Below are 14,243 nucleotides of genomic sequence, written 5' to 3' on the forward strand. Positions count from 1 at the left end.
GCTCAAGGAGATATTAGGGTTCACCGGGTTACACCTGAACTGGAGCTCTGGATTCTGGATGGGATGGGAAGCGGCGTGGCTTAGTGGAGTTAGGAAGCCGGACTCGTAATCCGGAGGTCCCGGGTTCAAGTCCCGCTCTGACCACTTGGATTTGTTTCGCGGTAACCTCGTTTTCAAATCCAAGGTCACGCTTTGTAAGTAGCCAACTGGTTTGCCTCCCACTAGTTGACAGGAGTACCCAACGACCCTTTTAGAGAAAATTAATCGAATGTTGCACTAAACACTAGCTGAGTGTCCCTATGTCAATCTTGGTTACTATTTAACGTTCCTGGGAAAAGAATACCCGCTCTTCACTGCCAGCGAGCAAGACTTTTACGAAATGAAAATCCCAGCCAGCTGTAAGTGTGATGTCTGTCAACTAGCCAGCAGGCAAGTCAGCTTGTAGGTACGCAGCATCTTCCTGAGACTTAATTTGTTTATATATCTTTGTGTCATCGGCAAACATGGCAACATGGCTCGTCAGGACCGAATCGGGCAAGTTATTTGATGTCCCTCGTTTTTAATTGATGTCCCTCGTTTTAACACCAACTACATGAGGAACTCTGTAGCTCGTAGAGGAGCAATAGTTTGGAACATGTTGGTTCCTCAACTCAATGAAGATATAGACAATGTTAAGAAATACGCGATTATGGCAAGACGGTCAAAGACTCTGCTACACCTAGATTTCGATTGTATCTCCCCTCAAACATTAACCAGAAGGGAGGAAGATTTTAAGTATAATTAGTGTTAATAATTACTCGATACTAGAGTACCACCTTGTACTTTAGAATTTTAAGCTTTTATCGTTTTAGACTTGTATGTAGTAAGTAGCTATATGATTTTAGCTGGTGTATATCCTATTTATTTTCTAATTCATTAGTTATCTTATTTAATTATTTAGACACGACCCCACAAGCGAAGCGTCGCTTTAATACTTATCGTGTATAAATGAAGATTATTGATTGAATTTACATAGATAAGAAAAAACATCGGACCTAAAATGAAACCCTGAGGTACTCCGAAACTGACAGGCAGAAGATCAGAGGTTTCACCAAGCAATGTTACACGTTGGTAGCGACCCATCAGGTAAGAGCTAAACCACAGCAAGAGGCTGCTTTTTCGTGCCCCGTTTTAATTTTACAAATAGCGCTCAGTGTGCCGAATTATGAGTAAGGCTTCACTGTCACAATGGACGCTCATTGCCAAGGTATAGACAAGTTATAAGAGAAAACATTTTCCCCGAGCCATGAGGTGTGCAAACTGGGAATACTATGAAGGGAAAGTAGTCGTCGCCGAAGGAGCAGGGTGGGTCACAGATTGTAGAGACAGTATCCGCTGAGGTACACTTTGCGAAAGAAGGAAAACGCGGGAAAACAGGGATTTAAACATGTGTAAACGAGAAGATGGCGTTGGGAATGCTTCTGCCGGAATGGGTGGCCATGGACCATTTTGGGCTAATATTGGTCACCTTGGACCAATATTGATCAATATGAATCACTTTAGACCAGTATTGGCCAATATGGGTGACCATGGGCTAACATGACAAGGTCCAATTCAACAGAGCCAGATGCCACAAGCAGTAACCATGGAAGTATTTCCGTCACAGAATAAAAAAATTACAAATCACTTGCACAAAGACATTCATTAATTTATTGCACCTTGTTTTGGTACAAACCAGATGATAAGTAAAAATAAATACGTTGTCACAAACAGAGAATAAAAGCAGTAAAAGGGCTAATAAATACGTTACGCTACGAACAAATATATACTTCTTTCAAATAAGTGACTACTCACATAGCAAAATATTCGCAAACACAAAGTCATCTCCACACAACAAACTATAGTTCGTGAAACTGTGATACAACTTGACGTGTGCAACAATCGTAGGAAAAGTTTTTCGACGTACTGGAAAACAGTGCGAACATCCCTAATTATGTCTACAATGTCCACAAGTCAACTTGTATCAACGCGAAGGTCGATGTATTACATCAAGTCTGAGCCTTAATTTATTTTTATATTCTCAAAACTTTAAAAATACTTTATTTTAACGCTAAATATTTTAACGTTATCAAAGAATAAATAATTTGTTTTAGTAACATGTTTTTGTTATTATCTAAGTACACGTACACACCACGTATAACGACACACAAATCGTGAGTAACTGGCAAAATTTTTAAAGGACAAACAAGTACACTTTGTCCTTTCTTACACTGAATGAGAAAAGTTAGCATACTTCTTGAAAAAAACAACAAGTTAGTATAATTGTAAGTGAAACAATGTGAAAGTTTGTTGTATAACGGGTTTTTTTTGGTTGCGAAAGCTATTGTGTGCTTGTTTTGGATTTGTTTACCAGCTGTCTGATTGGCTGAAGGCTCGTGCATCACGTGTCACGGGCTCTAACCAATCAGGTTGCATGTATTGCTCCAAATTCTAATTGGTCAAAATGTGATGGCTCTGGTTTAACTGGACTCGACTGGTTTAACTTGTTTCAAAACAAAACCGTAACGTTCACTAAAAGAAATGTATTATCGACGTCTTCACACAACAAACTAAACGAAGGCGGAAAAAGTCGTGTCAATTGGCGAACCGTGTTTTCGTGGGACAAACCTCACCAACGCAAAGTTTTCAGTGTCGCTTAAATCCCAGTTTGATGGGGACATAAGTGCGTATAGCATCACCGTTACTGATTTTTCCCTTCAACACACGCGTTAACGGAGTTGTTACAACGTTCCATGACACTTTTAAATGGCGACAGCCTTGTAGCAGTGGTCTGCGTTAGCTATTTTGCTTTAAAGGTTTTTACGAAATTTTAACTTATTGATACCTAGAGAATTTGTTAATTGCATACTTTCAGCCCACATAGGAGAAATATATAATTTTCTTTGCTTATTGCGTTACCCACATGGGAAACTTTGGATTACTTGTGACCCAAACGAGAGTATAATTTTAACAATTAGCTTAACGTTCATTAGAACTAGATATAAAACTATTACCAGCAGCTATTATTAAAGCTAAATATCATTTCCCCTGCAAGCACATCGATTACGAAGACGTAAGAAAACCCTGAAATTGTTGTGAAAAACTACAAAATTTAAGGTTATTTACAAATTGCTCCATTAAACAAATTACCTAGTTATTTGTTATTCTGTACTTCCCTAACCGCATTAATTTGCACCCATATCCTCGGTATGCTTATTTGTGGTGTAAAATTCAATTATCAATACCTACAAAAATTGTAATTAATCTATTAATTATTTTATGAACTAAATCATACGGCACATTCTAGAGCGGTATTCAATTGGGTATTATATCGAGTGTCGTAAAACCAAAGCCGAAGTAATTACTATGGCCAATCACAACAGGTGCAAACAGCGTAATGAACCAATCAGAATTCAAAGTAAATACATGTACCCGGCGCCAAGCGCGGGAAAACGCGTGCGATTGAGGCACGATTGGTTTTGGCTTTACATCTTATTGGTTGAGAAAGTGGCGCGCGTTTTTTCAACCAATCACAGAGCGTAGTAATGCAAAACCAAAGTAAAAACGCAATTAAATACGACACTCAATTGAAAACCGTCTAAGAGAAATTATTGCGTTGTTTTGGGAAGGTTTTCGGTTAAATCGGAATAGGTGGAACTGGGAACTGATATTCTGTGTATGCCGTTATTAATTAACCGCAATAAGAACAGCCAGAATTGTTCCAAAAGAATGCGCCCCATCTAATACAATTATACATTCATATGAGTTATTAAGTAATAACATTCAGTATTGTGATTCGACGAAGATTGCGATTTTTTCACCGTGATTGTATAATATCAATACGCGCGGCTTTCCGATTTTAATAAGGTTAAACTTACACTGACTAAACGTGATTCTATACTTTCAACTGAGACTAAGGATATCCTAAATGTGAGCAATAATGATAATAATTAAAGAAGTTTTTAAAAAAAAACTTTTGTACACTGGATTTGCTTGCTGATGTCATGAAGCTTTCGGTTAGACCTCTAACCCTGGGGACGGTTGTTCGAAAGCCGTTTAACGTTAATCCACGATTATATGTCAACAGGGGTTTTTAGCTCGCTCTTTTAAAATGTTTCAAGGCTAATGGTAAAGGAAAGTCAAAGTCAAAACAAAGGGACAAAAACCGTTTTGAAAAATCTTAATTGATTAGTAATTAAACTCGAATCAAAATTCTCGTTAATCCAGGATTAGCTTAATCGGGCTTTGAGCAACTGGGCCCTGATCACTAAGTAACCTCGCCTCTGGAAACAAGGCATCGTTGTCTTGTTTCCAGAGGCGAGGTTACTTAGTGATCAGGGTTCAGTGAGCCAATCCGATGTACAAAAGTTTTGAAATAAAACTTCTTTAATTAGTTCTTCCCTGGATCGATGAATTTCTTGGATACTACTACTTCTAATAATGATGATGATGATGATGATGATCTTTATTTATCCTCGGTCAGTGTTCAAAGCACAAGCTGCTTGTGGGGCTGAGCATTAAATACTAAGGTATTTTGCGCGGTTTATGACTATTTAAGAAAAGAAGATCTCAACAAGCGCTATAGAAATCCAAAAGGGAAATTGGGGGTAACCACGCATTTTTCAGAGATAATTAAGTAACCATAAGTTTTAAAATACACAACAATGTATGGATTTTTTTTTTCAAAATCAAAGCTAACAACCCGATCATCCCGGGATGCGCGTATGCGCAGTATGCTACTGCGTATACGTTCTCCGTATACGGAGGCACTGTTAAACTCACAGACAAAAAATTCAATAATTCATTCATGTTTGAAAATCTCAACTGGCAAGGAGCAGACCAATTGGAATCGGAACTACCGGGAAACAACTCCAGCCAGCGGCAATTCACCACTCGGCCCGCTGGCTTCCGCTAATATAATAAATTATAATGAGACATACTTTTCTAGGAAGCCATCCGTGGATTGGTGTGCATTTCAAATTACAACATTACCTTTTAACGTAGTGAAATATCTAAGGGCATGTTATTTCAACAATTTTATGATGAGGCCAAACAGCAGAAGGAAAATGGCTCCGTTGTGCGTAACCGTTGGTAAAATACCACCTGATGTCGCATCTTTGGCGGGGTAGACAAAAGGAAGCCATTCCTTGTAAAACTGAAAAACAACATTGCAAAATAAGATTATTAAAAATGCAGCCTCGTTCCCAGGTCTAAACCCACTTCAAGACAACTGCACGTACCCAGATCTCCCATGGCCATCCCCGAACCGACTGAGATCTGGATACAAGATTAAACCGAACTTTATGGCGGAGGTTTGGGACCGTCTTCCTGATCAGCTCAACGGGTGACGTCACATTCGTGCACGGTTAGTACGATTGTGAAGGAGTCTACTTCAATCTGCAACCTCTCAATAAAGGCCATTTTAATTTGTCTCCAAGGGCTCTTAAGGTCTTCATCTCTTATTAACACTTCCTCGTATACAGTGGTCACTGCTCCACAAAGGCGGCAGCCTGCTGAAGGGGTCTCCATGTCCCCTATTTTACCTCTTTTGTGTGAGAGACAGAGCGAACATCGTACGCTTCAAAGTAACAAAGCTCTAGGCAAAACCGTCTAATTCTATGATTAGGGTACACGGGCGAGTCATGACTTTAAGATAAGTCTACCGTTCTCTTCAGTCGACGCTTACAAACACTCATTTTATGTAAGAACAATCCCAACATGGAATATGTTACCACCTGACATCGTCAAGTCTGACTCTTACTCGGAATTTATCAGTTCTTTATATGTTCTACATGTATAATTTAACCTATTTTGCGTCCGCTGGCCGCTCCATTGCCGAATTAGCTTTGCTAATGGCAATTATGCTAATTAAAGATAAAGATTAAAGGGTGTGAGGTTCATAATCCAACATTTTATTGATTTGACGCATTGTTTCAGCCAGTGACACAGGCATACCAGGAAAAAGTTCCCCAAATACAGAAGTCCAACCTATGACGTTCCAATTACTAGTTTGGATGCTCTACCACTGAGCTACAGGAGACTCGTGGGATCTAAGACCATTAAACTAGGTTTATGGGACAAACATCCTGCATACTGCTAGGATTGGAATGTCAATGGAAGGTAGTTGCAAAAGAAATGTGACGTTATGTTTTAGGATTGGTGAATATTGCTCTTATTTTTAATTTTGTAACATTTTATTGGTTGACAAAATTAATCATAAAGAATACGTTGTTTTGCAAGCTGTCACTGTATTGACTAAGACATCTAACTGACAAACCTTTAGAGTTGGGCCTCTTCCAAGACATCGCAACCTCAGATCTATGCTGCAAAATGACACAATAAAAACAATATCACTAAATCGACAATTACAATCATTACCGATCAAGTCAACATATAACACAAGCGTTTGCGTTAAGGTTTTGTGCCTTTTTCGCTTTTTGACCAGGCGGACATTCTCCGTTTTTTTCGCCGGCTCTGGCTCGTTCTAATTTCCGCGAGTTCAAACAGCGAAAAATGCTCAAAATCCCACGGAAATGCTTGTTCGCAGACTACATATAACATAGTAATTTTGCACTTTCCAGGCCCGTAGCAGGGGGAGGGGCAGGGGGGGCTTGAGCCCCCCCAGAATTTTTGCAAGTTAAAAAGCAATGTGCCCAAAAATATATAATTAAAACAAATTAATGTTGAATTCTGACGCTGCAAGTTCCTTTTCACAACCTTTAATAGTCTGTTTACTACCTGTCAGTTTCCTTCGCTAACAGGCACTCCTATCTTGTGAATCGGAAATAAGAATCAAAATGAACCGAAATCAACCAATCTGAAGCCGTGAAAGCTATCGAAATAAACTACTTGTTTTTTAAGACATCCGCTCCTTTTAAACAATACAAATGTCCTTAGTTTATAACAATTTAGTGTTTCCGCGTTGTCACACAAAAAGCCACACAAATATGTCCTCAAGACCAGAGAAAAAAATTCTCCTGCAGTCGGATTCTTACCGCCCGATTCCAAAATTAAAAAGAGAAAGAAAATTTGTCATCGTTTTTCTACGTCCTCGTTCAAACGTGAAATTAGGAAACTTCACGTAGTAGTCCACGTTAAAGAAAAGGCAAAAACATGTACCTAAGAATGTGATCCAGGTGCAAAGTTATTGTTTTACTTACTAAATCTACCGGGTTTTTTTTATGTTCTCGTTGCATCTTAAACTCCCAAATCAGTCTGTTTTTGAGTGACGGTGGGGGGGGGGGAGGGGGGGGGCTAGTTTTGTTTCACCATTTTGCTAAGCCCCCTCAGTTGTTTTAGCCTTGCTACGGGCCTGGCACTTTCATACACACTCATGTTCAAACTCATGGAACGCCAATCGGTGATTTCAAAACTGTCCTAAAACCAGGTGAGGAAACGCTAAAAACTTTACCTGAAGAGAATGTGATAATAGGATCCTATCGCTGCTAATGTATGCCATATAGCGTGTAACTGTAAAAATGGTCTGAGGACTGGGGGAGAAAGGTTCCGTATTTCCCTATGATGAAACAAGAATAAAGTCTTGACATGCCATATTCAGTGAATAAATAATTAACAATAATTATTCCACGAGCACGCGTTGGATATGAGATGAAAGATAGCCAACGAGTGTAGCACCTCGTTGGCTATCTATCATTATAATAACTTTATTTATATAGCGCCATAGCTACGCTCATGGTGCTTTACATATCCAATGCACACTCATGGAAAAATAAATAAATATCTGTTATCAAAAAGAATAATAACACGATTTCTGAAAATTATGGCCTTTGAGGGGAGAAAGCCGATTTGAAAACGTTTAAAATAATGAGGAAGGCAGAGAAGGTCTGGGCCACACTGGCAGTTACTTAAAATAAAATGTGTAATTCTGGAATGCTTAAAACTGCTTTATTAGTGCTAAACAGTAATTTTTCTTTTATGTTAAACCATGAAATGTTTACTGTTGTGTGATATTGTTACAAAACAAGGATGGCCCATGTAAAATAGCCGGTGTGTATTGATCCTGCTTGAAAGAGAGATTTTACAAGAGAGAGAGCTAATGGCATATAGTTATGCAACTTAATACAGATTGCTTATGCCTATTTGCTTTAGTCAAGGTCGTTTTCGTCAACTATTCACTTCTCTGTGAAACTGTGAATAATGTCTCTCTGAAGAACGCCTATTTCTTATTTTTACTTCCCAAGGGCACTGTGATCCCGTACTCCCAATGCAAAACACAATAAAATATTGAAATCTGGGTGAAATTTTGATTTGGCACCTCCTACCTCACAGATGAACAGAAGTTATTATCAATGTTCCAAAGGATAAATCCAATCCCATAGCTATAAAACAAAAGGCTTTTTTCAGGATCCAAATAAAGAAAATAAATATCATAAAAGTGTTGCTCTATGGATAGAAAATGGCATCAAATGTTGACATACCAAAAAAAGGTTTTGAACTTTAGTAGAGTGTTGCTCAGTTGGTAGAGCACTGCACTGGCATTGTAGAGGTCATGGGTTTGAATGCCGTTCAAGCCTGAATTTTTTTTCAGGCTTTCTTTTTGCAACTGCTTAAGTTGCGTACTAACTGTGAGGATCTTTCTTCTATTTGATATTTCATCCACAGTTCAAAATAAATGTTTCATATATTTACGTTTATTTATTCATCCTTCACTGGTATATTACGAACTCACAATATGACCAGCTCCCAGTTGGCTTGATAGTTCAGTTGGTAGAGCACTGGTGACTGCGCCGGAATCGCAGAGGTCATGGGTTCGAATCCTGTTAAAGCCTGAAATTTTTTCAGGCTTTCTTTTCGCAACTAATTAAGTTGTGTAAATAACTGCACGGATCTTTCTTCTATTTAATTTGGTCATTTTGTGGCTTAAATTTGTTTTGATTTAAAAATTCCCAAACCGGTTTTCTTTGTCCTAGATAACATTACCTGGAACAAAGGAAATTAAAATCAAAATTGTTTGTGAAATTTTAATCCAAAAACAAATTTTAACCACAGTAGTTACAAAATGGTTTCAAATGATCCCTTCCCCCTCTGCAATGTCAGACAGTCACCATTTTTACCTTAAAAGCGATATGATGAGCAATTTCTTTGAACCTCTATGTTTTCTGTAATGGAAATAAAAGAATTGAACCAGTTAAATCTCATTAATAAATTGTTAAGCTGAGAGCATTATCACTGGTTTTCAGTGCAACAAACTCAACCGGGGCCACCCAACGTTGGTCAGCCAATCAAAGGTCACATTCACAACAAAGGAGTCTGGCTTTGGTAGTTTTTAAACAATCAAAAACAAGAACATTACTTTAAATTTCAAAGTGTCAGTTCTTTCGGTGGGCCTGGTTGAGTTTGTTGCACTGTAAGTGACAGCAGGGACTCCTATATGAAAAAGGCCCTGGATGATCATCAGAAATTATTGCTTCCAGAATGAAGTTTTGTTTATATAGCTCAATTCATTTTCATCCCCATCAGGTACCAAATCAGTTGAGCAACAAATACGTTAATGTTTGGTTTTACCAACAGCATTTAAAAGGTAATTTGGCCGCCATAAAGAGATTTGAGTGCTGACGTTTCAAGCATCAGCTTTTCGTCAGAGTCAATCCCAAAGGTCTAATGCTCAAAATAAACGTCAGCTCTTGAATCTCTTTTCAGTGGCCAATTGACCCTTCTCCAAGATGGCGGCCGAAAATTCAAATAAGTTAAAATTAAAAACCTATACCAGCACTAGAAAGAGCACTTTTACTTTAGTAACCTTGCAAGGTTTCAGCATATCAGGTGTAATATCAGCTGAGAAAATGTAAGTTGAAAAATGAAAATTTTACAGACATTTGTATGACTGTGGGTATGATGTATACCCCCAGTCATACAAACGTCTGTAAATTGTGTTAAATTTCATCTTACATTTCCTAAGCTGATATAACACCTAACATGCTGAAACTTTGCAAGGTTACTAAAGTAAAGGTGTTCTTTCTAGTGCTGGTATTATTTTTTCATTCAGTTCAATTTTACCTTATTCAAATCTGTTGCCGCCATTTTGGAGAAGGGTCTATTGACAGGCATGACAGCATGACAGCACTAACATATAGTAAATGTTTTAGATCTCCTGCTGCTCCTGCTTACCTTAAAGCCTTGAATGCTTGAACAATCAAAGTGATCACAAGGATAGCATATGCCCACTGCAAGGAGTGAACATCAGACAGTCATCAGGGACATATCAATAACATCACTCACAGGAAGGAGATTAAATTACCAACTGTGTATTTTCAGGTTCAAGCTTGTTTAACATTGATAGCATACCTGGAATATGAGTGGATTCACAATAGTCAAGTAGACCTGCAGATGAAAAGTAAATTAATCAAACAATTAATCAATCAGTCCATCCATCTTTCAATCTTTGTCTATTGGTCAATGGATTACAGTCGAACCAGGTCAAGTGTACCCCCCTAGACCCTATTAATGGATCGATTATTTGAAAATTGAACCCATTAGTCGTTTCAAAGAATGCATTCATTTATTCATTGTTAACACGGATCAATGATCAAATTAAAATTCGCAGAACATAGATCCGCGCTAACAGTAAAAGCAATAGCCTGTAAAATTCAAACTACAGTACATTTGAAAAAGCTCGTCCGCTCAAACTGTTCCTGCATGTTGTTGACACATTCATATAATTCGTTATGCAAATTTGGTCATGGCAAGAGCACAGAGTCAAGCGCTTGCAAATGAGTCGGGCTGAAAAATTCCAATTTATCTTTCATGTATAGCATTACCTACCTTGTAGCATGAAAAAGTTTGGTATATATTATTATTTCACCAGACTGTCCATTATACGTCGACGAATAGCGCAACACATGTGCTGCCATTGTCGAAGGTCAACTGAAATGAACATCTTCCATGCATTGTGAGTTCGCATACTTTTCGCTAAATTATAAATTTGCATATACCTCAAAAAGAGAACCATTTATTATAATAAAACGCCGGCTTCCAGTCCTTTTTCATTTTTGTTTTTGGATAACTAACGGAAAAAACGCAAGTGTACAAACGTAAAATGTTCATTTAGTGATCATTAGTGAGTTTAAATTTACGCGACAGGACCCACCGTGCCTGGTTTAAAATGGCGAATTTTCTTTCTGACAGTACGTGTCGACTGCTGTAAATCACGAGAAATCTGCTTTTTGGAAAATCCACTATTATATAAATCAAGAATTGCCGCTCTGAATATATTGAGAGGAGTTTTTCCCACGGGCTTTCTGGTTTACTGGTTTCATGCATTATTTGTACCCTGGTTCGTATAATCCAATCAGAAATCTAATTTTGATTTGAATACTTGAAACGACTAACGGGTTCAATTTTCAAATAATAGATTCATTAATAGAATCTAGGGGGGTACGCTTGACCTGGTTCGACTGTAATTAAACTGTCAGAGAGTCCCTTTTGCCAGCTCCTTCATAAGCCAATCAGGCTATTGGTCAGAAAGTCATCCAGAAAGTCAGACAATCATTTAGGCAGCCAATATTAAGTCAGACAGTCAGTCAGTCAGTCTGTCAATCATCTGTTAGCCAGTCAGTCATCCAGCCAGCTGGTTAGTCAGTGAGTCCAACTGCCAATCAGTCAGTCAGTCAATCAATCAATCAATCAATCAATCAATCAATCAATCAATCAATCAAAAACTCAGTTAACCTGCATTCACTAACTCAATTAACTAATAGATTAACTCTTCAGTTAATGTTTAGGAGTGGAGTGCAACATATTAACTACAATGGAAAATACCACTACCTTGAAATGGGTAAGAATGGCTATGATAATGTAATAATAATGTTACAAAACACCTGAAAAAGCACTCAAAGAAGAACTGCTTACCAAAGTTATCATAGCACAACAGACAAGAAGGACTAATGAGAGTGCAATATTTTGTTGCCCCGGGCGATACGAACATTGACAGCTGGGTGGAACAAAAAAAATTAAAATTGAGAAAAGTACACGTATGCATGCAAGAGTAAAACATATGGGAAATTATTAATAAAACCACATTTATCAGTCTTCTCTGACCCAAAAATATATAACTGTAATTACACTAAAACAACTTTTACTTTCCAGGGAGAGTTTCAAGTTATTTTATCACTGACCTCACACAAAAGTATGGGATCCTTTCACCTCTTCCTAGGGGAGGAGGGAGGTAGACAGATATGCCCTCATAGTCCCTTCCCCACACCCCTAGCCTCCTAGCAGACACTCTTTTGGGGAAAAGCCAGAAAAATTTCTGTGTAGAAGGCTATCACTCCACACCCCCATTAATTGTGCAGTTCCAGAAAAAAAACCATCCCCACCCCATGGAAGGTCATTGGAAATTCCTAGGGGCTGGCCGGGCTTAGAAGTCAAAATTTTAGAAGCAAAGTATGAAACTAAACTGGAATTTCCTGGGGGGGGGGGGGAGGGGGAGGGGTGCAAAACAAAAAAACCTTCCATGGGGGAAGTATGGATATTTTCTGGAACTAAACATTTATATGGTTTATCTCAAACTTTGACATAAAACTGTTTTTAATGGCAGTACAAAATGGGAGCTTTTATGAGGATTGCTTTTTGTGACAGATAAGAGGAGTGAATGTTATAGTTTATTTTCTTTATAATAATATGAATAATAATAACAAGAACGGTCTTTAAACAGGGTGCACCTGTCACAAGCAGTGGTTTTCAGAACAGCCCTGTAATTACTACTACGGTAACCACACTTTCTGTGATTCAAATAAAAGTTCAAAAGAAAAAAGAAGGAAAAACAAAATATTCATTCACATCTTGCTTATTTTGGGTGGGGACGGGGGTTAGGGAACCCAGAATATTAGGTGCAGGTCTGGAAAAAATCCATACCCCCTCCCTCTCCCTCCTCACATCTTTTGGAAGTTCTGGGGAGGAGAAGGAGGAGGAGGAGGAGGAAGAAGGCTTCAAAACGGAAAATGAGGGGTACTCCTCAGAGTTTTTGGTGAGGTTGTGCAGTTTGGTTTTCCAAACCCTGACCCTATTTCAGACCAAAATATGTAATATTCTGGTAATTTTTTCACACCTGGCCTCTAAAATTCTTACCCATTTTCAGACCTGCTTTTTAAAAGCCATACCCATTTTCAGACTTACAGGCCAAAATGGCTCAAAAACAGTACCCTTTGACACCGCATGTACCTATACAGCTTATATAGGGGAGTAACCCTCCTACCCCCTCTCCCAACCAGGCTTGAGAAAAAGAGGGTGAGAAGAGGAAAGAAAAGAAAAAATGAACAATTTGCAAGATATTTTGCAAAGGTAAAAGCACAAAGACTTGGAAGCTACCAAAGATTAGGTATCAACTAAAATATATCAGGGGTAAAGGGAACTTGTAAAGCTGGCGACACACCTGGCGATTTTCAGCAATTTCCGCAATCGGCATATAAAATCGCTGTTCCCTCGCCTGTTCCCGCGATTTTCTACGCTCATCGCTGCGAATCGCCAGTAAGGTCAACCAATCAGGTTGGATGAGTTTATCACATGACTTCTCAAAACGCCCCTTGATGGAGCCCAGGAACAAGGTTGAAGTGCCACATCGCCGTGATCGGCATATAAAAACGCCAGGTGTGTCGCCAGCTTAAGAGTGTGGGAATTTTATACCCCTCTTGTCCCATACCCTATATTATTCAACTGAATAAAAGAAAAGTCAAGAAAACTTACATGCAAAATATCATAACACAAGTACCATAAATCATGGGAAGTTCATCAAGGAGCTACAAAGAAAAAGAGATTCACGAGAAGAAAAATGATATTAACATTTACAAAAACATAAATTTGAAAGCAAGTTACACAGGCCAAAGAGAACCAAAATTAATGTTAAGCTTTTTCTTTTTAGAAATTTGGAACTTTGATGCACTAATTGAAAGACTCTTAAAATTATTTTTCTTATCCTTTTTCTAACTAATGACTGGTCGTTATGATTGGTATATATGTTGTGGTTAGAAAATTTTTTTGGTTAACCCTTTCGTTGGCAAACAGACGAATTTGTCCGCTACTTACCCTTACCCATTTAGGTATCCGTGGGGACCCCTCCTAAGTATTTTCGTGGTCACTAAAGATTATTATAGGATGTCTAGTCACGTTTTTCCTTCGTTGTGTTCTTCGCTGGATATTTTCGCTCGATTTACACCGTTTCTTCGCCAAAAAACTCGCGTCTTCGATTTGTATTCCATTTAAAAATGGCG

General features: G+C 38.4%; 1 protein-coding gene across 1 annotated transcript in view; it reads right to left on the reverse strand.

Moving 5' to 3' along the window:
• Nucleotides 1–1,666: 1,666 nt before the first annotated feature.
• Nucleotides 1,667–14,243, reverse strand: part of LOC146449457 (alkaline ceramidase 3-like) — a 25,821-nt gene continuing 13,244 nt past the window's right edge. Inside the window, exons 4-12 of the mRNA XM_085101432.1 lie at nucleotides 13,720–13,772; nucleotides 11,887–11,968; nucleotides 10,324–10,359; nucleotides 10,147–10,202; nucleotides 9,093–9,137; nucleotides 8,301–8,357; nucleotides 7,430–7,534; nucleotides 6,296–6,341; nucleotides 1,667–5,173 (exon numbers count right to left, since the gene is read on the reverse strand). Of these exons, the coding sequence (XP_084957558.1) occupies nucleotides 5,042–5,173; nucleotides 6,296–6,341; nucleotides 7,430–7,534; nucleotides 8,301–8,357; nucleotides 9,093–9,137; nucleotides 10,147–10,202; nucleotides 10,324–10,359; nucleotides 11,887–11,968; nucleotides 13,720–13,772 (612 nt within the window). The 3' untranslated portion in view covers nucleotides 1,667–5,041. The remainder of the gene's footprint in view (nucleotides 5,174–6,295; nucleotides 6,342–7,429; nucleotides 7,535–8,300; nucleotides 8,358–9,092; nucleotides 9,138–10,146; nucleotides 10,203–10,323; nucleotides 10,360–11,886; nucleotides 11,969–13,719; nucleotides 13,773–14,243) is intronic.

This window comes from Pavona decussata, unplaced genomic scaffold, assembly GCF_977016875.1.
Source record: "Pavona decussata unplaced genomic scaffold, jaPavDecu1.1 SCAFFOLD_602, whole genome shotgun sequence".
Taxonomy (NCBI): domain Eukaryota; kingdom Metazoa; phylum Cnidaria; class Anthozoa; order Scleractinia; family Agariciidae; genus Pavona; species Pavona decussata.